We start from the raw sequence: 21,092 nt of genomic DNA, 5'->3' as shown, positions 1-21,092 counted from the left end.
CCCCGTTCCCTTCCCTTGTGCTCTTTACCACACACAACTCCTTCCGTGCTGCTCATTGACACGGACGCGCACACGTGCCCCACCTCACGGCGCCGCCACCCTTCCCCTCCGCTGCCTTGTGCTTTGCCGACACGCGCCCAGAGCGCGAGCGCATCACGGTCACCAACATCGCCTCCACCATGCTGGCCATGCTGAGCTCCAACCCGGCCCTGGCCACCGCCAACACCGCCAGCCTGCGGCTGCTGTCCTGTGGCGGCAGCCCGCAGTCGCCGGCGGTGCTGCGCCGCGCGGTGGCGGCACTGGGCTGCGAGGTGTTCCTCAGCTACGGCAAGTCGTTGTGTGTGTGTGTGTGTGTGTGTGTGTGTGTGTGTGTTTGTGTGTGTGTGTAAGAAAGCAGTATGAGAAGGACAGCGCAGGGCGGTGTGTCGGCGTGTGTCTGCCGTACGCAAGGGTGTTTGGGGCGGGCACGAAGCACCACCTGCAGAGGCACACACACACACACACACACACACACACACACACACACACACACACACACACACACACACACACACACACACACACACATACGCATACATACGGTACACGTTTGCTCATGCTGGCCACCCTCTCAAACCCGATGTCGCACTCGGCGCACTAGGCACACGCACCCGGTCTTGCACACCCTTACCCGATGAACACACGCCCTCACACTGACAGGCATGACCGAGTGCTGCGGCAAGATCTCCATGAGTATCCTGCCGTACGGCTGGTGGGCCCGCTGCCGCCTGGCCGCCGCTACTGCTGCTGGCCGTAGCAGCAGGGCCGGTGGCGGCGCGCTGCTACAGCCGGGTGACGTGGGCCCGCACACCACCGCCGCGCAGCTGATGGAGCTGGTGGTCAGCAGCGGCCGCCCCTTCGTGCTCATGGAGGTGAGGGGGGGGGGCGGCAGGAGGGGGGAAGGCGGGGGTGGTTGTAGAGAGTCAAACTGGGGGGTGCCATCGTGAGAACTGCGCAAGTCTCAAAGAGCCTGCGTTTGCAGGTCGGGGATGGCCACACAAGTCATGATTGCTTGCTGGCTGCTACGTGCTTGCGCGCCACTGTGTGTGCCACTGGGGGGTGATGGTGCACGTGCAGGTGCGGGTGGTGTCCGAGGGCGATGCGGAGGCCGCGGAAGCCGAGGGGCAGCAGGGCGCAGCCTCCGATGCCACTGCCGCCGCTGCCGCCACCACCACCGCCGCCGCCGCCGGCGCTGCTGCCTGTGGCGGCGTGGGCGAGCTGTGGTGCCGCGGTCCCACAGTCTTCTCCGGTGCGTACGGCATAGGACATGCTTGGGACGTGCCTGCTGCATTATTCTGTCATTATTATGGAGCGCCACCGTATAGCGCACGTGTGTTTGTGCCGCACATGGCACCGCTCCTGCAGCCGCCGACAACACCTCTCTCCACCCGCCGCTACCCGCCATTCGCTGCAGCAGGCTACTGGCGCCGCCCCGCCGCCACACGCGAGGCCTTTGCGCCCGGCGGCTGGTTCCGCACCGGCGACCTCGCGCTCATGCCGCCGCCGCAGCCGGACACCACTGTCGAAGCAGAAGGAGCGGGGGCAGGCGCGGGTGGCAGGGCGGTGCGCGGCTACCTCCATGTGGTGGACCGCAAGAAAGACATGGTGGGTGGGTAGGTGGGTGGGTGGTGGCTGTGCGCAGCGGTGGGTACATGCAGTTGGAGAACGTTCATTCACAGGCGAGCTCATCAGTCATCTCCTGTAAACGTGCCGCTGGCCACGTGCCATGCAACCAACCCCATCACCCGCCTACGCCTCCTATGGCTCGCATGCTCCCGCCGCCCCGCCTCATCAGATGCTGGTGGGCGGCGAGAATGTGTACGGCAGTGAGGTGGAGGCGGCACTGGCCGAGCACCCCGCGGTGGCGGCGGCGGCGGCCTTCGGGCAGCCGCACCCGCTGTTGGGCGAGGTGGTGGCGGCGGCCGTGGTGCTGCGCCCGCCGGCGCCGGCGCCGCCAGCTGCGGCTGCTGCTACGGCTGCTCCTGCTACGGCTGCTACTGCCGCTGGCGGTGCTGCTGGTGCTGGTGCTGCTACTGCCGGTGTGACGGAGTCGGAGCTGGTGGCCTGGTGCCGTCAGCGCCTGGCGCACTACAAGGTGCCAGCCAAGGTGAGGCACATGCGCAGTAGTGCGCGGGAGGCGCCGGCCCGTCGTCCCCGTCATGATGTGCGGTTGGTGATGAGACAGCGGCCCATCCACCTGGTCCCCTGCTGTGCGGTCATTGACATGCATTGAGACCGCCTGTCGCCCTCGCTCCCTTCCCTCCCTCCCTCCCCTCCCTCCCCTCCCCTTCCCTCCATCTCCTCCCTCCTTTCCCTCCCCCACAGGTGCACTTCCTGGACCGCATGCCCGTCACCGGCTCCGGCAAGATCCTCAAGACCGAGCTGCGGGCCCGGCTCATCCCCACCCCCACCACCTCTACCGCCACCGCCACGTCGGCGTCGGCGTCGGCGTCGGCCGCTGCTGGCGGCAGGCCTGCTACTGCCGCTGCAACCACTGCTGCAGCCACCGCCGTTGCCACGTTCACCGGCACCGCACCTGGTCTCGTGCACTCTGATGTGCCGGCCGCCGCTGCCATTCTAGCGGCGGCGCGCACCGCCCTGGCACCCGCAGCCGTGCCAGTCAGCGGCAGTAGCAGCAGCCGCTACAGCCGGCCGCTGCTGCCGCTGCTGCCCCTGCACGGCGCCACCGACCCGTCCCAGACCTACCTGCTGGTGCTACAGCCGCTACAGCCAGACGGCACTGCTGCTGCGATGACGGCCGCGGCCGCCACCGCCTCGAGCAGCCTGGCGCGGATGCTGTACGGCGGCGCGCGGAGCGTGCTGGTGCTACAGCCGCTGCTCGCGCCCGTACCGGATGACATGCAGGTGCAGCTGCAGCAGCTGGTGGCGGCGCTGTCGGACGTCGCGCGCCGCCACACCGCCGCCGCCGCAACCGCCGCAGCTGCCACACGTGCCGCTGGCGGCGTGAGGACCGAGTGCGACGTGCGGGTGGTGGTGGTGCATGCGGCCGCAGCGGCGGCCGACCCGCACGTGCTGCGTTTTGCAGTGCTGTCGGCTGCTGCTGCGGCTTCGGCGGTGGCGGCGGCGGGCAGCACCGCGGGCGCTCGCGCCCCAGCCATGCCGCCGCTCGCTGCAGTTGCCGCTGCGGCGGTGGACGTGGGACCCCCACACGACGCAGCGGCCCAGCAACCCAGCAGCCTGAACCCACTGCTGCGCACGCTGCATCGGGCACTCCCGCAAGTGCGGCTGCTGCCACTGCTGGAAGCCACAGCGCCCGCGGCGCCCGCCGCTGTTGCTGCTGCTGCAGGCGTGGTGACGCGCCGCCGGCAGCTGTCAGGCCAGCAGTGCACCTACGTGCTGGCTCTTGGAGAGCTGGGCGACGGCCTTGCTGCTGCTGCAGCGCCCGGTGCCGAACCGGTGTCGCCGGAGGCTGTAGCGCTGGTGGCAGAGGCTGTAGTGGCCGGCGCGCGCCGCCTGCTGCTGGTTGCACGCGCGCCGGCGGTGGCGGCTGGCGCGGCGGCCACGCGGGCGGCGGCGGCGGCAGCTGTGGCGCTGCTGTTGCCGCAGGTGACTGGTGCGGGTGCTGCTGACGTGCAGGCGCGGCTGGTGCTGCTGCCGCATGATGGTGGTGATGACAAGGCCCGGCAGCAGCAGGCGGCGGCGGCTTACGACGAGGTGGTGCGCTACGCGCTGCTGTCCGCCGCTGCCGCTGAGGGCTGGCCGCCCATTGCCCACATCTGCCATCCGGCACCGCCCAGCACCAGCGCCGCTGCCGCCACCGCCAGCGCCGCCGCCAGCACTGCCACCCACCCCCACGCCGCTGCGCCCGTCGCCGGTACGGCAGAAGTGGCGCCCGCCGCCGTCGTAGGCGCCGCCGCGGCTACTGCTACTGCTGCTGCTGCTGCTGCTGCTGGGCCCTCACCGCGTGAGGGCCCCGCCACGTCAGCTGCATCCATCGCGGCCGCCGTGTCCAGCGCCGTCGCGGAGGTGCTGGGCGTGGCTGTTGCAGGCCCAGCGGCTGCTGCAGCCACAGCCGCTGCTACTGCCGGCACTGCTGCTGCTACTGCCGGCCGTATCACGGGCTCCTCGACGCTCATGGCGGCGGGGCTCAACTCCACTGCGGCGGTGGCGCTGGTGGCGGCGCTGGAGGAGCGGCTGGGCGTGCCACTGCCGCCCACACTGGCCTTTGACCACCCCTCCATCGACGACATGGCCGCAGCCCTCGCCGACATGCTCCTGCTACAGCCGCCGCAGCCGCAGCAGCCGCCGCAGCAACCGCCGCAGCCGCAGCCGGCACTGCAGCAGCAACAGCAACAGCGACCTTCCGCCGGCCGTAGCAGCTCGGTGCCCTTCACTACTGCCGCGCCTGCGACGGCCACCACGATTGCTACTGCTGCCGCCGCTGCCGCTGCAGCCCCCGCCGCGCCGGCGGCGGAGCAGCTGGTGCCGCGGGTGCTGGCGGCGGTGCGGCAGGTGCTCGGCGGTGGCGGTGAGGCTGCTACAGCCACATCCACCGTGCAGCTACAGCCGGACACGCCGCTGATGGCGGCGGGCGTGAACAGCACGGCGGCGGTGGCGCTGACGTCCACCCTGGAGGACGTGTTTGGCGTATCGCTACCGCCCACTCTGGTGTTTGACCACCCCACCGCTGCCGAGATTGCCGAGTACCTCGCCACCAGCACAACCGCCTCGCCCGGTGCTACTGCCGCGTTAACTCCTAGCCCTGCAGGGGCTACTGCCGCTCCCCACAGCGCTCCTCCGCTGCAAGCCGGCTATGGCGGCTCACAGCAGCGGGTGCAACAGCAGCAGCACGCGGCGGCGCTGGCGCACGTGCGTCAGGCTGTAGCTGAGGTCCTGGGCGCGGCTGCTACTGCCGGCCTGTCCGATGACGCGCCGCTCATGTCCGCCGGCCTCAACTCCACCGCCGCCGTGCAGCTGACCTCCAGTCTGGAGGCGGCGCTGGGCGCTACAGCCAGTGGCGGCGGTGCCGCTGCTGCAGCCGCTGCAGTGGAGCTGCCGCCCACGCTGGTGTTTGACTACCCCACCATTGCGGCAATCGCGGAGTTTGTGACCACCTCCGGCCTCATCCCGTCGCCTCCGCCTCCTCCGCCAGGGGCCCTTGTGGCGGCGGGCGCGCTGGTGCCTGCGACGGCTGCGGCGGCTACGGCCGCGGCGGCAGCTGCGGCGCCACCGCTCGCGCTGCGCATGGCGCCGAGACCGCTCGTGCCACATCCCCTCGGCCTGGGCGTGGGTGGAGGCGCTCGGCGGGACCTGGTGGCGGTGGTGGCGACGGCGGACCGGGTGCCCGGTGGCGGCGTGGCGGGGCCTTGGGGCGGCGGCGCCTCTGCGGACCGCACCACCCGGGTGCCGCTCACCAGGTAGGCAGGCAGCAGGGGGGCCTGGCGGCTTGCTGGCTTGCTTGGGAGTTGGGTTGGTTGTGGCACCACGCGACTACATACTACCACAACATCTGGTCCTGTCCACTGGCTATCGCAGGTGGGATCTGGACCGCCTGGCCGCTGCCGCCGCCGGCACCGCCGAGCCACCGCCCGCCTGTTTCGGCGCCTTCCTATCCGAGGTGGACATGTGGGACGCCGCCGCATTCGGCATCAGCCGGGCGGAGGCGGCGCTCATGGACCCGCAGCAGCGCCTGCTGATGGACGCCTTCGGCCAGCTGATGATGACGCGGCCGCCGCCGCCGCTGCCGTCGCGCCTTGCGGACAGGGCGGCGGTGGCAGGGATTGTGCCTGGTGTAGGCGGAGGTGGAGGCGGGGCGACGGGCGTGTTTGTGGGGGTGTCGCAGCTGGAGTACGCGCGGATGACGCTGGAACAGCGCACCGACCTCAACGCCTACTATGCCACGGGTAGGGACGCAGCCTTGGCCTCAGCTGCTGTCGTCGTCTGCTATATTGTGCAGTCGCTGCTCCGCAGCAGATGTTGTGGCGCGTACTCCTATCGTTGTACTGTGCGTGCAGCGTCCAGCTGGTGGCCACCAAATGAGGTTGCATCCCCATGCGTGTGCGTGCGCGCCGACCTCTTGCACATCTGCAGGCGCGCACCTGTCCGTCACATCCGGCCGGCTGTCCTACACCTTTGGCCTGCGCGGCCCCGCCGTGACGGTGGACACCGCCTGCTCCTCATCGCTGGTGGCGGCGCACCTGGCGGCGGCCTCGCTCCGTGCCGGCGAGTGCGGAGAGGCGGCGGCGCTGGGCGTCAACCTCACGCTCGTCAGCAGCTGGACGCAGGTGCGGGCGTTGCAACAGCTGGTGTGCTGTGCACGGCGCTGCAGCACACCGCGTGCGGTGGCGTGGCGTGCTAGTGTGTGACGCGAGCTGAGCATTGCATGCGCCAGGTCAGCATGTGCCTGTATGCTTGACCTGTGTTTGTTGTCAATGGTGTTTGCGGATTGGCCTGCAGGCGTGCCAGCGGGCCGGCATGCTTGCCGATGACGGCCGCTGCAAGACCCTGGACGCCTCGGCGGACGGCTACGTGCGGGCGGAGGGCGTGGGAGCCATGCTGCTGCGGCGGCTGCAGCAGGGACCGCCGCAGGCGGGCGCGGCTGAGGCGGTTGCTGAGGACGGTGGCGGCGCTCCGCTGGCGCTGCTGCTGGGGTCAGCAGTGAACCAAGACGGCCGCAGCAGCAGCCTCACCGCGCCCAACGGCCCCGCGCAGCAGGTGTGTGCATGTGTGTGTGTACATGTGTGGATATGTGTGTGCAGCGCCCTGGTGTGCGTGGAGGTCATGACCAAGGCTTGGCGCGCGCCACCTCTCGAGTTGCATGCCCATTCCCCAGCAGTAATCCAGCCTGTCGTGCACGTCGTGGTCATTTCAACCGCAGGCGGCCATCCGCTCCGCCCTCGCCTTGGGCTCCGTGGACGCGGCTGCTGTGTGGGCGCTAGAGATGCACGGCACTGGCACGCCGCTGGGCGACCCCATCGAGACCTACGCCGCCGTCAGTGTCTACATGCAGCAGCAGACGGCGGCCGCGCAGGAGCCCGGCACGCGGCGGGGCCGCGGCGGCCACCAGCCGCTGCAGATGACGGCGCTCAAGTCGCACATGGGGCACGCGGAGCCGGCGGCAGGTGAGCCGAGGGAACATTCCTGTTGTGGTTGCAGCACTCAGCGGGGATCAGGGTCAAGGTGTGGACGTGCTACCATGCTTGAGTGAAGTTTTGAGGTCAGTGATTGAGGTGGCTGTGGGCCTGACACAATTTCCACAGGCATCCTGGGCGCCCTGCGAGCGGTTTGGCAACTGCGGCAGCGGGCGGCCCAGCCCCAGCTGCACCTTCGCGCGCCCAACCCCCACCTCGCAGCAACCCTGGAGATGGCCGGCGGCGGCGCCGCCGCCGGCTCGCCCTCCTCCCAGCAGCAGCCCCTGGTGCTGCTGCCGCGCTCCGCCGCCGGCAGTAGCAGCCCCTGGGCGGGCCTGGCGGCGGACGACAGATGCCCGGAGCTGGCGGTGGTGGGCGTGAGCGCCTTCGCCTTCCAGGGCACCAACGCACATGCCGTGCTGGGCCCGGCGGCGACCGGTGGCAGCCTCCAGGCATTCACAGTCCACGACAATCCGCACCAGCACCCCTACAAGCAGGTGCTTGGGATGCAGCAGGCGCAGCAGCGGCAGAGGTACTGGGTACACCCACCACTGCACCCCATGCTCGGCGGCCCACGCCTTGCCGCAAGCGGCACCGCGCTGGTGATGGAGTGCGTGCTGGCGCTGCCGGGCAGCGGTGGCGGCGGTGGCAGTAGCAGTAGCAGCAGCGGCGGCGCGGTGCTACTGCCGCGCCTGGCCTACCTGCGCGACCACGTGGTGGCGGGCCGGGTGCTACTGCCGGCGGCGGCCATGGCGGAGCTGTGCCTGGCGGCGGCTGACGTGGCGCTGGAGGACGCCGCCCGGGCGGCTGCTACAGCCGTCGAGGGCGGCGGCACTGCTGCTGCTGCAGCTGGTGCGGGTGCGGGTTCTGGCGGCTGCTGGGGCATTGGCGGCCTGCGAATCCTGGCGCCCGTGGTCCTGCCGGCTCTGCCCGCGGGTGCGGGTGCGGGGACGGGCGGCGGCAGCGGCAGTGGCAGTGGTGAGGGCGGCGGCGCGGTGGTGCTCAGCTGCCGTGTGGATCTGCAGTCGGGCCAGGTCACCCTACACAACCACACCGGGGCGACTGGCAGGGGCGTTGGCGTTGGCGGTGTTGGCGACGGCGGTGGGCGGCTGGTGGCGCGCGGCAGTGTGGCTCGTGCGCGTGCCTGCGCGCCTGCGCCTGCACCGACATCACCGACAGCAGCCGCAGACAAGGTGGATGACTCGTCCAACAACGCCCTGCTGCTGCTCCTGGCGTCCATCCTCTTCTCATCGCCTGAGGGCAGCAGCATCCGCGCCAGCGCCACTCCCATGCCTGGGCCCATAGGCCAGATCGCCACTCCCTCTGACGCCGCCGCCGGCGCAGCTGCGGGCGCCTTCTCTGGCAGCACCGCCACGGCTTCTGCGGCGGCAGCCAGGCAGGACGGCTACCTGTCGCACCCGGCTAGTGTCGATGCCGCATTCCACCTGGGCGTGCTACAGCCGCCTGCGCCGGGCGCTACAGCCGCCGCCAAGATTCCTGTGGGCATTGGCTTCTTCGCCGCACAGCAGCAGCACTTGGGCGGCGGCGCAGGCTGGGGGCATGGCGGTGATGTGGGAGCAGCGGCGAATTCGGCGGCGGCTTTGAATGGTGCCGGCGAGGCGCTGGGCTGGGCTTGCATGACGCCGCCACCGGCTCCTGCTGGCGCTGCCTTGTCGGAGGCAGCGGGCGGCAGGAGCAGCAGCAGTGGTGGTGAAAGCGCACGGCGGCGCAGCGTGAGCAGCTTTGCGCTTCTGCCTGAGGGCACCGACAGTGCTTGCGGCGCTGCGTCAGTGGTGATCAGCGGCCTTGAGACGGTGGAGCTGCAGCTGCCGGCGGCCGGGGCTGTGGCTGCGGCTACGGCCGCTGCTACAGCCACCGCTACAGCCTCTCCCGGCCGGCCTTCCACACAAGCTGAGGCAGCAGCAGCTGCAGCCGAAGCGGCTGCGCTTTACGGAACGCAGCTGCTGGTCACGAGCCCGGCCGCCGCCAGCGCCGTGGCGGATGCTGCTGGTGACGGCCTGCCGATACCACTGCTGCCACGCAGGTCCCATCCGGTCGCGCAGCTGCAGGTGCAGGTGGAGGTGGAGGCGGCAGCCGGCAGCAGCTCGTCGCCGGCGGCTTGCCTCGATGTACAATGCCAGCGAGGCAACTCCAGCGCGGGGGCCACGGCTACCGCCATTGCGCTAATGCAGGGCCTGCAGCGCGCCGCGGCGGCCGGCGGAGCGACGAGCGGCGGCGTAGTGGCCATCGCAGCCGCCATCAGTGGCGGCGCGGGGGCGGGCGGCCTGAGCGGCTCCCTCGGGGAGGCTGCGGCAGCAGCGGCTGTGGACGGTGTGCTCCGGACTGCGGCGTCTGAGATGGCGGCCGTGCCCATGGCGCTGACGGCGGCGGCGCTGCAACCCACAAGCGGCAGTCGTGGCGCCGGGGGCGGCGTTGCAGAGGCCGCCGCCCTCAGCCGCCCGCAACCCTCCCAGGCCATGTCCGGCGGGGTCCTGGCCGCGGCGGCGCTGCCCTCCGGCGCCCACGGCCCTCTGGCGCTGCGGCAGCTGCTGCCGGCGTCCGGCTCTTCGCTTCCCACCGCCACCACCACCACGGCGGCTATCTCCAGCCCTGGTGTCGACGCGATCCCTGGCCTTGCCATTGGAGGCGGCGTCATCCAGCCTGAGTCCTACCACATGGAGGCCCGGCCCCGCGGCGCCTTCTCCAACCTGTGCATCGTGCCCACGGCGCCGGCGCCCGACGGCGTGGCGGCCGCCGGCTGCGGCCGCGGGCAGGTGGCCATCAGCGTCAAGGCCGTGGGCCTCAACTTCCGGGACGTGCTCAACGTGCTGGGCATGTACCCGGGAGACCCCGGAGCGCCCGGCAGCGATGTGGCCGGCGTGGTGCAGAGCGTGGGTGAGTACCGTGCTACTAGTACGCCCTTCCTTGAGGAGAGAAAATGACAGGCACAGCGCCCCTAACATAATCTCCCGTTGCGTGTGGCACACGTCTTGTTCCTCGGCACAGGCTGGCCCGCTGCTGCCGGCGGCTCCGGCGCCGGCCCCCGCCTGAAGGTCGGCGACGCGGTGTTTGGCCTGGCGCACGGCTGCCTGGGGTCGCACGTGGTGGGCCCCGCCAACCTGCTGGCGCCCCTGCCGCCGCACGTGTCCTTCGCAGAGGCAGCCACCCTGCCCACGGTGAGCGCGAATGACCTGCTTCGGCGATGATCGTCATAAGCCGCACCCTACGAAGCAATGGTTGGAGTTAGCTAGCTACCTTAGCGCCACTGGACGGCGACACGTCTAACGTTGCTTCCTGGTTGCTTGGAGCAGCACACAGAGGAGCCGTATAAATGTGTGGGTGGCGGTGCGCGCAGGTGTTCATCACGGTGGTGGCAGCACTGCGCGCGGCGGCGGCGTTGCAGCCTGGAGAGCGGGTGCTCCTGCACGCCGGCGCAGGCGGCGTGGGCCTGGCGGCGGCGCAGGTAGCCACGGCCCTGGGTGCGGAGGTGGTTGCGACGGCGGGCAGCCCCGCCAAGCGCGCACTGCTGCGGCGGCAGGGCATTCGCCACGTGGCCAACAGTCGCGACCTGAGCTTCGCGGAGGAGGTTGTGACGGCCACGGGAGGCCGCGGCGTGTGTGTGGTGCTGAACAGCCTGACCAGCCCGGGCATGGTGGGCGCGAGCCTGTCTGCCGTGTCTCGCGGCGGTCGCTGGGTGGAGATCGGCAAGCGCGACATCTGGTCGGCTGCGCGCGTGTCGGGCGAGCGTCCGGACGTGCGCTACGGCCTGCTCGCGGTGGACTTCATGCCGTGCAAGGCAAGAACGACGTGTGTCTGTATGTGCGCGTATGCTCTTGAGTTGGGCAGAAGATGGAAGAAATGGACCACTCGTCCGGAGTGCTGGTCAGCAGCGCTGCACGTTGCCGTACATACCTTTGCCTGGCTCATGCTACCCTCCAAACACATGCACGCCTCTCCACACACCCGCACCCAACTCCCCACAGGTCCTGCACGCCGCGCTCCTAGAGGTGGCGGCGCTGCTGGCCACACGCGCCATCCGCCCGCTACGCACCCTGGCCTACCCGCTCGCCTCCGTGGCCACCGCACTCCGCGCCCTGGCCCAGGCCTCCCATGTCGGCAAGGTGGTCGCCTACGCGCCCCTCGCCGCCGCCCCCAGCGCCGCCAGCCCGGGCGCCGGCGCCGGACTGGCCCGCGGCGCCCGTGTGCTCATCACTGGCGGCACCGGCGGCCTGGGGCTGCTGGTGGCGAGGTGGCTGGCGGGCGGCGGCGGCGGCGTGCGCGTGGCGGAGCTGTGCCTGGTCAGCCGCAGCGGCCGAGTGGCGGCCGGTGGTGGAGGTGGAGGTGGTGGTGGAGGTGGCAAGGGAGAGGGAGAGGCGGTGGAGGATGCGTTTGCTTGGGCGGTGCAGTGCGGCGTCAGTGTCCGCGTCGCGGTAAGTTGGGGCCGGTGGCAGCATGGTGGCGGGTGCGGACTCCTGCATGCAGCACCTCGCCTCGTCCGTCCTGCATGCATCCGCCAGGCTCCTTGCGGCTTTTCTGGTGCATGCTGACCTCTATCCCAACCGCGGCATTGCGCCCGGCACCCACTTGCCTGTGTTGGCGCAGGCCGCGGACGTGGCGTGCGCTGAGGACGCCGCCGCCCTGTGGTCGTCGTCAGACGGCGTGACGTCACCCGCTGCAGCCACGGGGCTCCCCACCGCCGCCTCCCGCCGCGGCTGGGACGCGGTGTTCCACGCCAGTGGCGCCCTGGCCGACCGCATGCTGCCGCGCCAGAGCCTGGCAGCAGCGCGCACGGTGAGCTTGCTTAATGTCCTGAGCTCCTGACTCAAGCGGCATGGCCTGAAGACTGGAACATAGCAACACCTAACACGCGTGACATGCATGACGACCATAGTGACATGTAAAGAGCATGACGCGGTGCACCCTCTGCTCGGCCCGGTGACATATGCATGGTCGCAACAGGTCGCTGCGCCCAAGCTCACCGCTGCCCACAAGCTCTTCGGCGGCGGGGATGGCGGCGGCGGCAGCGGCGGGCTGCATGCCCACGGCGCGCCTCTGGGCCGTGTGGTGTTGTTCTCCTCCGTGGCTGCGCTCATCGGAGCGGCGGGGCAGGCCAACTACGTCGCCGCCAACGCCGGACTGGACGCCGCCGCGGAGGCGTGGAGCTCGGCAGGTGGGCCGCGCGCCGGCGGGCTACTGGGGACGAGTGCCGGCGCCGGGGCCGCTGCTTCATAGAGCTGCTCGATCAAATCAGCTAGTACGGGAACACGTGAGCACCACCATACCACCGCCATGCTGCCTGGACCCTTGCACTTGCTGCCGTACCTGCACTGTGTATCTCGTCACCCACCCGCACCCACCCGCACCTGCTGAAGCATGTGCGCCTCCCGCACCCGCACCTGCCGCGCATCTGCACCCGCGCACAGGCCACGACGTGACGGCGGTGCAGTGGGGCGCCTGGACCAGCGCCGGCATGGCCTCCGCGGCGGTGCTGGGGCGCCTGCAGCGCACCGGGCAGGGCGCGCTGCCGCCGGCGGTGGGGCTAGCGGCTCTGGCGACCGTGTTGCGCGGCCTGAGCCTGCAGCAGCCCACGGCCGGGCCCGCGCCGCCGCTGGCGCTGGCGGCGCTGCCGCCGCGCGTGGTCACCGTGAACCCCTTCGTATGGGAGAAGTACCTGCAGACGGTAGGGGGCAGCAGCAGTGCTGCTGTTGCCGATGGCAGTAGCACCTGGCCGCACCCGCTGTACGCCTTCTTCGCAGACGCTGTAGCAGAGCGCCGCCGCCGCCAGGAGCAACATGAGCGCGAGCAGCAGGCGGTGACAGCCGCCGCCGCCACCACCACCGCCACTGGCACACCTGTGGACCCGACTGGACGGCTACAGCCGTCATCGCCACAGGTGCTACAGCCACCACCGCTGCGCTACAGCCGCGAGGCGGTGCGGCGCGAGGTGCAGGGGGCACTGGCGGAGGTGCTGGGGGCGCCGCTGCCGGACTCCGAGCCGCTCATGTCGGCAGGCGGTCTGGACAGCCTGGGGGCGGTGGAGTACGTCAACCTGTTGGGCCGGCGGCTTGGCGGCGCCGTGCCGCTGCCGGCCACACTCATCTTTGACTACCCCACGCCCGGTGCGTGTGACTGTGTGCGCGCGTGTGCATGTGTGTGAGGGTTAAGGGTTGCAGGAGGGCGTGTGACAAAGATGCAGCAGTGTGGTAGTCCTTGCGTGCCGTGTGCGGTTATACGACAGCAGCCCGTGCGTGTGCATACTCGCTCCTTTACAGTAAATTTCTTATGCCCCGTAACATTTTCGTGACTGCAGCCGCCATCACCAACTACCTCAGTGACAAGCTAGCGGCGGCAGCCGCTGCGGCAGCTGCAATAGTTCAGCCTAGGCCTGCAGCCACAGCCAAGGCGGCGAGCGCAGCCGCAGCCGCTGCAGCCGCAGCCGCCGCCACGGGCATTGGCGGCGATGCGGACTTCCTGCAGCAGCTGCTGGAGCCGCCGACCGACCAGCCGCCGACACTCGCGGCAGGCCTGGCGCCGCCTGCTGCGGCCCGGCTGGCCCTGCCGCCGCCGCCGTGGGCGCTCCCGCAGGCGCACCTGCGGCTGCAGGTGCCGGTGGTGGGCGTGCTGAGCCTTGAGATGGCACCACTCATGCCCACAGCGACAACCGCCTCTGTCTTCGCTTCCTCCTTCGCCCGCGCCTCCAGCAGCCACATGGCGGCGCCCTCCGCCGTGCCGCTGGCCGACACGCTGCGCTCCATCCCGCTGCAGCGCTGGGACCGCACGGCCGCCGCCGACCCGCTGCTGGCAGACGCCCTCGGCAGCGGCGCTGCTGACGCCGCCACACAGCAGCTACAGCCGCAGCAGCTACTGCCGGCCCAGTTCGGCGGCTTCCTGGCGGGCGTGGAGGACTTTGACGCGGCCGTGTTCGGGCTGTCGGCCGGCGAGGCCGCCGCCATGGACCCCCAGCACCGCCTGCTGCTACAGCTCGCAGTCACCGCTTCCGCCTCCGCTTCCTCCGCTTCCGCCAGCGCTGCTGCTACTGCCGCCGGCGCAGAGGCTGTAGCTGCAGCCGCTGCTACAGCCGCCGCCAGGCGGGGTGTGTTCCTGGGCATTTCTTGGACTGAGTATCACGCCCTGTCGCGGGCGCACGGCTCGGCGGCTGCGGCGGGCCCGTACGCTGCGCAGGGCGCGGTGCTGTCGGTGGCGGCGGGCCGCATCGCCTACCACCTGGGACTGGGCGGCCCCGCCATGGCTGTGGACACCGCTTGCAGCAGCAGCCTGGTGGCGACGGCCCTCGCTCGTGGCTACCTCACCGCCCCCACCACCACCACTGCCACTGTATCCTTCACCAATTCGCAGCAGCTGCAGCAGTATGAGTCGGCTGGGATTGGGGCTGGAGTGGCAGAAGCATTGAGTGGTGCTACAGCCCTGGTGGGCGGTATCAACATGATGCTACTGCCGTCCACCACAGCCATGTTCCAGACGGCGGGCATGCTGTCACCTGACGGCCGCTGCAAGGCGCTTGACGCAGCTGCAGACGGTTACGTGCGCTCAGAGGCGGCGGTGATGATGATGCTGGCAGCTATGGGCTCGCAGGTCGGCGGTGCGGGCTCAGCTGCGGGCCCGAAGGCTCTGCTGCTGGGCGCTGCTGTGAACCAGGACGGGCGCAGCAGCAGCCTCACTGCGCCCAACGGCCCCGCGCAGCAGTCGCTGCTGCGGCAGGTGCTGAGGGAGGCAGGCCTGACGCCGGCGGCTGTGGCAGCGCTGCAGCTGCACGGCACAGGTGGGCTCGTGGCAGGGCGATATGGGGTTTGTAAAGACCAGCCCGGAGTAAAGCAAACAAGGCAAGGTTACAGCACGCGGGTAATACTGCACCTGCACGCATGCAACCCCCTCGTGTCTCGCACGTGTCATTCTTTGTTACGCTTGCAGGCACGCCGCTGGGCGACCCCATTGAGGTCGGCGCAGCCCTCGAGGTCTTTGCCGCCGCCGCCAACTGCACCAGCGCCCAGCAGGGTACCGGTGATGCTGCTACTGCTGCTGCTACTGCCACTGCGCGGCGCCAGCAGCAGCTGCAGCTGCTCGCCGCCAAGTCGGTGCTGGGTCACGCTGAGCCGGCGGCGGGGCTGTCGGGCGCTGCCTTCACCCTGTGGCAGCTGCAGCAGCGGGAGCTCGTGCCGGCGCTGCACCTGCGCACACCGAACCCTCACGTCGCGGCCGCCCTGGAGGCTGCGGCGGCGACGGCGGGCGCTGCGGCGGCGGTAGCGGGCATGCCGCGTCAGCCCCAGCCGCTGGGCATAGCTGCCGCGGAGCGAGAGGAAGAGGGGCAGCGCGCGCTGGAGGCGCTCTTTGGCGTCAGCGCCTTCGCCTTCCAGGGCACCAACGCGCACGCGCTGCTGGCGGCAGCGCCGCAGCCGACCGGACCGCCTGCCGATGATTACGAGGCACAGCGGCTGCGCTCTGCGGCGTCGGCGTCGGCGTCTGCTCCCCTGTGGCGGCCCAGCCGCACCTGGGTGCACCCGCCGCCCGACCCCTGGTGTGGCCGCTTCCTCTTCGCCAGCACGCCCAAGAGCCTGGTGACCTCTGCTACAGCCACCCTCCGCAGCCGCGGAGTCGGCGGCAGTAGCAGCAGCAGCAGCGTGGCGGTGCTTGAGACGGTCATCAGCAGCGCCCGCCACGCACGAATGTGGGACCACCGTGTGGCCGGCGCAGCGCTACTGCCGGCGGCGGCCTTCCTGGAGGTCGGCCGCGCCGCCGCCGCCAGCCTGCTACTGCCGACTGCTACAGCCTCCACCGCCGCTGCCATGCTGGCGCTGGTGGGCGTCTCCATCCCAGCGCCGCTGCTACTGCCAGAGGGCAACCTGCATCAGGCCCGCGGCCCCACCACCAGCAGCAGCAGCAAGGAGGCAGGCGGCAAGGGTCATGGCCGCGTGGTGGTGAGCTGCGAGGTGGACCTGGCGAGTGGCCGCGTGTGCGTGTTCACCGCGCCGCGCCGCCGCGACGGCCAGGCCGGGAGCCTGCAGCACCTGCAGCAGCAGAAGACCACGCACCTCACCGCCGGCATCGCCATCCTGGACACCACCACCACCAGCGGCAGCACCGGCCCGGCGGGCGCCGGCAGCAATAACGCGGACCCCCTGGCTGCGCTGTGCCGTACCCTATTCGGCGCCGCTGTCACGGCAGGCGGCGCGGACGCCAGCAGCGCTGCCGTCGCTGCGGCTGTGGCGGCGCCCAGCACCACCTCGGTGGACGGCGAGGACGTGGCGCCGGGCGGTGTGGACCCCGCGCGCCTGGACTGCGTGCTACAGCTGGGCGCACTGTCGGCGCTGCTGGCGGGCTGCGGCACCGACCTGCGGGTGCCTGCAGCCCTGGCCGCCTACTGCCCCACAACCGCGCGGCAGACGCCGGCGCTGACGCCGGCGCCGCCTGGGTCAGCGCCGCCACCTGATGCTGGGGGACCATCGGGCACAACAGAGATGCACGCCGTGGGCCGCGTGCGGCCCGGCGCCAGTGGTGCCCTGGCTGTGGTGGACTTTGCGTCAGCGGGCGCGTGCGCCATCCACGGCCTGGAGGCGCGGCGTGTGCAGCCGCGGGCGCTGATCGCCACGGCCGCCGCAACGGCTGCCGCTGCCGCGGCTGCTGCCCCGGCCCCAGGGGCGGCCCTGGCGCGCCAGGGCAGCACCGCCGCCTCCATCCCGCCAGCCGCCCGGAGCGCCCACACACCCTTGGCGCAGCCGCAGCGTCCGCCGGTGGCGGGTGGCGAGGCAGAGGAGGAGCTGGCCGAGGTCCTGTACCGCGCGGTGCCCTCCGCCTTTGAACCCCACGTGGACAGGGCGGACAGGGTCGCCGTGCCCGGCGCTGCGCCGTCTGTCATGCAGCTGCGCGTCGAGGGCGCCGGCGGCGCGGCGGGCGTGGCCTTTGCCGCGCTGGGCCTGGCTCAGCAGGCCGTTGCCGCTGCCGTGCCAGGCATCCGCATTGAGGTGCAGTCCCGCGACAGTGGCGTCAGCGCTACGGCTGCTGTGACGTTTGAGGGCGGCGTTCCCGCGCTCCTGCGCACAATGGAGGCGGAGACGGGCTTGCCGTGCAGTGCCTGCGTTGTTGCCAGCAGCGGCGGCGGCCAAGACAGCAGCAGCGGCCACGATACGGATGGCAAGGAGGTTACAAGTCGGCCCTCGCAGGCAGATGCTTGCCGGGTGGTGGTGCACGCCACTGCTTTGGCTCCAGGCGAGGACGCGTATGGCGCGGCCCGGGATGCGGGGCTGCTGTTGCGCGATGTGCTGGTGCCGGCGCCACTGGCGCCAGGCGGAGAGGCCTTCCTGCAGCCCGGTGGCGACTTCCAGCTGCTGCCGCGCCCCCGCGGCGCTCTCAGCAACCTAGTGCCGCAGCCCCTGACCGCGCCGGACATCGACTCAGTGGCTTTGGCTTCAGCTGTGCCTGCCGGCAAGGTGGCCATGCGCGTGCGCGCCGTGGGCCTCAACTTCCGGGACGTGCTCAACGTGCTGGGCATGTACCCGGGAGACCCCGGAGCGCCCGGAGGAGATTGCGCAGGAGTGGTCGTGGCGGCAGGGCCTAGCAACGCCACAGACGCACAACCCTCGCGGCTCGCGCCCGGCACTGCTGTGTTTGGCCTGGCTGTGGGCAGCCTAGGCACGCTGGTGCATGCCAGCGCGCAGACGCTGGTGGCCATGCCTGGCTGCCTGAGCTTCGAGGAGGCCGCTTCTATGCCCACCGTCTTCATCACCGCGCAGCAGGCGTTTGCGCAGGCGGCTGCGCTTCAGCCTGGCCAGCGCGTGCTGCTGCACGGCGCCGCGGGCGGCGTGGGCCTTGCGTCTCTTCAGGTGGTGGGCGCTATGGGCGGCGAGGTTGTGGCTACGGCCGGCAGCCCGTCTAAGCGCTCGCTGCTTCGTCGCCTGGGCGTGCGTCACGTGTCCAGCAGCCGCGACCTGGGCTTTGTGGAGGAGCTGACGGCGGCGGCTGGCGGCAGCTCAGGCGGCGGCTGTGTGGACGTGGCTTTGAACACGCTGACCAGCCCTGGCCTGGTGTCTGCTACGCTGGCCCTGCTTCGTCGCGGTGGTCGCTTTGTGGAGATCAGCAAGCGCGACGTGTGGTCTGTGCGTCGCCTGCAGTCAGAGCGTCCTGACGTGTGCGGCAGCTTTGTGGCCGTGGACTTCCTTCCCGATGCGGCCGTGCAGAGCGCCATGCGCCGCGTGGCTGCGGGCGTGGCTGGCGGCCTGCTTCGTCCTCTGCCTGTGGCCGCGCACTCGCTGTCATCTGCTTCCTCTGCGCTTCGTCAGATGTCGCAGGCTCGTCACGTGGGCAAGGTGGTGGTGTTCAACCCGGCACCGGCGGCGCTAGCTACAGCCATTGCCGCCGCGCCCTCGGCACCCGTGCTCATCACCGGTGGCCTAGGGTCTCTGGGCCTGCTGACGGCGACGTGGCTGCTGGGACAGGGCGTGCGGCGCCTGCACCTCGCCGGTCGCTCCGGCCGCCCCGCGCCCGGCTCCGCCGCGGAGGCCGCCCTGTGCGCGCTTCTGCAGCAAGGGCAGCGCCACGGCGCCCTGATCACCATCTCCGCTGGAGACGCGGCCGCCACCGGCGACCAGCCGCACCTCCTGTTGCAGCCTGGCATCGGCGGCAGCGGCCTAGTCGGTATGGGTGGCGTCGCGGCAGTGTTCCACGCTGGCGGCGTGCTGGCTGACTCGACACTGGGCCGCCAGTCGGCTGCCGCGTTGCGGGCCGTGGCTGGTGCCAAGGGAGCCGCCGCCGCCATGCTGCGCCGCCTCGGCGGCGCCGCCCCCGTCACCCAGCACGTGTTCTTCTCCTCCGTGGCCTCGCTGCTGGGCTCCGCCGGACAGGCCAGCTACAGCCTCGCAAACGGCGCCCTGGACGCGCTTGCTACAGCCAGCCAGTCCACGGGCGTGTGTGCTACAGCCGTGCAGTGGGGCGCATGGGCGGGCGGCGGCATGGCAGCGGAGAACGCGGCTGTAGCACGCAAGGTGGCGCGCCTTGGCATGGCCATGCTACAGCCGGTGGCGGGCCTGGCGGCGCTGGAGCGCCTGCTGCGGGCATGCGTGCCGCCGTCGGTAGCGGCGGTGGTGCCATTCCGGCCGGCGCGCCTGCTAGCGAGCGTGCGGTCGAGGCGCCGTCCTGCTGCTACGACGCCGGCCGCTGGTGGCTCGGATGCCGCCGCGGCGGTCCCGGTTCCGGTCATGTTTCAGTACTTCGAAGAGCGCGTGCAGAGCAGTGGGGGGTTGGGAGCTCATCCAAGTGGCGAACCCCTGTTGCAGCGGCAGCAGCGGGAGGCGGAGGCGGCCAGGGCGCTGGAGGAGGCGTTGTTGGGCCTGGTGCTGTCGGCTGTGTCAGACATCGCTGGCGCCGCGGTGGCCCCCGACGCGCCCCTGATGGGCTCCGGCGGCCTGGACAGCCTGGGGGCTGTGGAGCTGCGCAACGCACTGGAGGCGCGGCTGGGGCTGCAGCTGCCCGGCACGCTCGTGTTCGACTACCCCACGCCCACAGCCATCGCGGCCTACGTGGCGGAGCGTGTGGCTCCGGTGGCCTCGCAGGCGCCTGCTGCTTTCCCGCCGCCGCCCACCTCGCAGCCAGACCTTTGGTATGAGCCGGACGATGACATCCGTGATCCAGCGTCACCAACACTGTCATCCACCGTGGACGTCACGGCAGCAGTGCTGGACGCACTGTCAGAGGTGCTCGGCAGTAGCGCAGCAGCAGCAGTAGCAGCTGATGCGCCGCTCATGGCCGCAGGGCTGGACAGCCTGGGCGCGGTGGAGCTGCGCAACACGCTGCAGGCGACCTTCCGGGTAGCGCTGCCCCCCACGCTGGCGGTTGACTACCCCACGCCCGCCACCATTGCTAAGTTGATCGCCTCACGCCTGCCGCAGCAGCTGCAGCAGCACCCGGCTGCGGCTACCAGCACCGCCGCCAGCCGCCGTCAGCAGGCCGCTGCAGGCGCTGGGACACCCGGCTCCTTCCAGCACCCGCCTCCAGGCCCTGTGGCGCGGATGCCGTCAGGCGCCAGCCGCCGGCCGCCCTCATTTGCCGCCTCCATCCTGAGCCTGGCCGTTTCCCTGCCTGCCAGCAAAACCAACCACAACATCAACGGCAGCCACAGCATTCTCACTGGCGCGGCAACAGCTGCAGGCGCCGCAGCCGCCGTGGACGCCATCACCGCGGTGCCGTACAGCCGCTACGACACAGACGGCGGCGACGCCAGCCGCGGCGCGGCGGCGGCGGCTGGCGGCGCCGTGGCGGCACTGTTTGAGGGCTCGCCACCGGCGCGCTTCGGCGGCTGGCTGGGCGGCGTGTCCGCCTTTGACGCCGCCGCCTTCGGCCTCAGCGATGCCGAGGCCGCCGCCATGGACCCGCACCAGCGTCTGCTCATGGCGTGTGCGGCGGAGGCGCTCCGCGCCGCCGACACGAGTCCGGCATCATCATCATCGTCACCGGGAGGCGTGGTGCTGCAACGTGATCGTTGCGGCGTGTTCATCGGCACCTCGGCCCTGGACTACGGCAAGCTGGCTGCGCGCATCCAGTGGCGGTCGGGACGTGGCCGCCGTGCAGGCGGCCCCGCGCCGCCGTCCGTGTACGATGCCACGGGCAGCCTGTCGCTGTCGGTCGCCTCCGGCCGGCTGTCCTACACCTTTGGCCTGCGCGGCCCCGCCGTGACAGTGGACACCGCCTGCTCCTCGTCGCTGGTGGCGGCACACGCGGCCATGGCGGCGCTGGCTCTGGACTTCAGACAGCAGCCGTACATCAGTGCTGGCGAGTACGAGGACCGTACAGGTGGTGGCGGCGGCGGCGGTGCGGCCGGATGCGGTGTGGCACTGGCGGGCGGAGCCAACCTGATGCTCATCCCCGACACACCCGCCATGTTCCACAAAGCAGGTGCGCTGGGAAATTGGCACGGTCACATTCCAGGGTTACCAAATCGATCTATCCAGTTGGTGG

At 71.0% G+C, this 21,092-nt stretch overlaps 1 protein-coding gene across 1 annotated transcript in view; it reads left to right on the top strand.

The window, feature by feature from the left end:
* Positions 1-21,092, top strand: part of CHLRE_10g449750v5 (uncharacterized protein) — an 82,983-nt gene that overhangs the window by 2,578 nt on the left and 59,313 nt on the right. The window contains exons 4-23 of the mRNA XM_043066946.1: positions 142-327; positions 700-911; positions 1,117-1,288; positions 1,454-1,644; positions 1,835-2,146; positions 2,365-5,417; positions 5,536-5,903; positions 6,091-6,284; positions 6,457-6,714; positions 6,878-7,121; positions 7,353-9,205; positions 9,323-10,025; positions 10,137-10,306; positions 10,486-10,926; positions 11,114-11,560; positions 11,733-11,921; positions 12,090-12,300; positions 12,554-13,249; positions 13,441-14,910; positions 15,060-21,029. Of these exons, the coding sequence (XP_042920343.1) occupies positions 142-327; positions 700-911; positions 1,117-1,288; positions 1,454-1,644; positions 1,835-2,146; positions 2,365-5,417; positions 5,536-5,903; positions 6,091-6,284; positions 6,457-6,714; positions 6,878-7,121; positions 7,353-9,205; positions 9,323-10,025; positions 10,137-10,306; positions 10,486-10,926; positions 11,114-11,560; positions 11,733-11,921; positions 12,090-12,300; positions 12,554-13,249; positions 13,441-14,910; positions 15,060-21,029 (17,340 nt within the window). The remainder of the gene's footprint in view (positions 1-141; positions 328-699; positions 912-1,116; positions 1,289-1,453; positions 1,645-1,834; positions 2,147-2,364; positions 5,418-5,535; positions 5,904-6,090; positions 6,285-6,456; positions 6,715-6,877; positions 7,122-7,352; positions 9,206-9,322; positions 10,026-10,136; positions 10,307-10,485; positions 10,927-11,113; positions 11,561-11,732; positions 11,922-12,089; positions 12,301-12,553; positions 13,250-13,440; positions 14,911-15,059; positions 21,030-21,092) is intronic.

Source organism: Chlamydomonas reinhardtii, chromosome 10 (genome assembly GCF_000002595.2).
Source record: "Chlamydomonas reinhardtii strain CC-503 cw92 mt+ chromosome 10, whole genome shotgun sequence".
Classification (NCBI taxonomy): Eukaryota; Viridiplantae; Chlorophyta; class Chlorophyceae; order Chlamydomonadales; family Chlamydomonadaceae; genus Chlamydomonas; species Chlamydomonas reinhardtii.
Note: the sequence above shows the minus strand (reverse complement) of the source record. Positions and strands in the feature narration are given on the sequence as shown.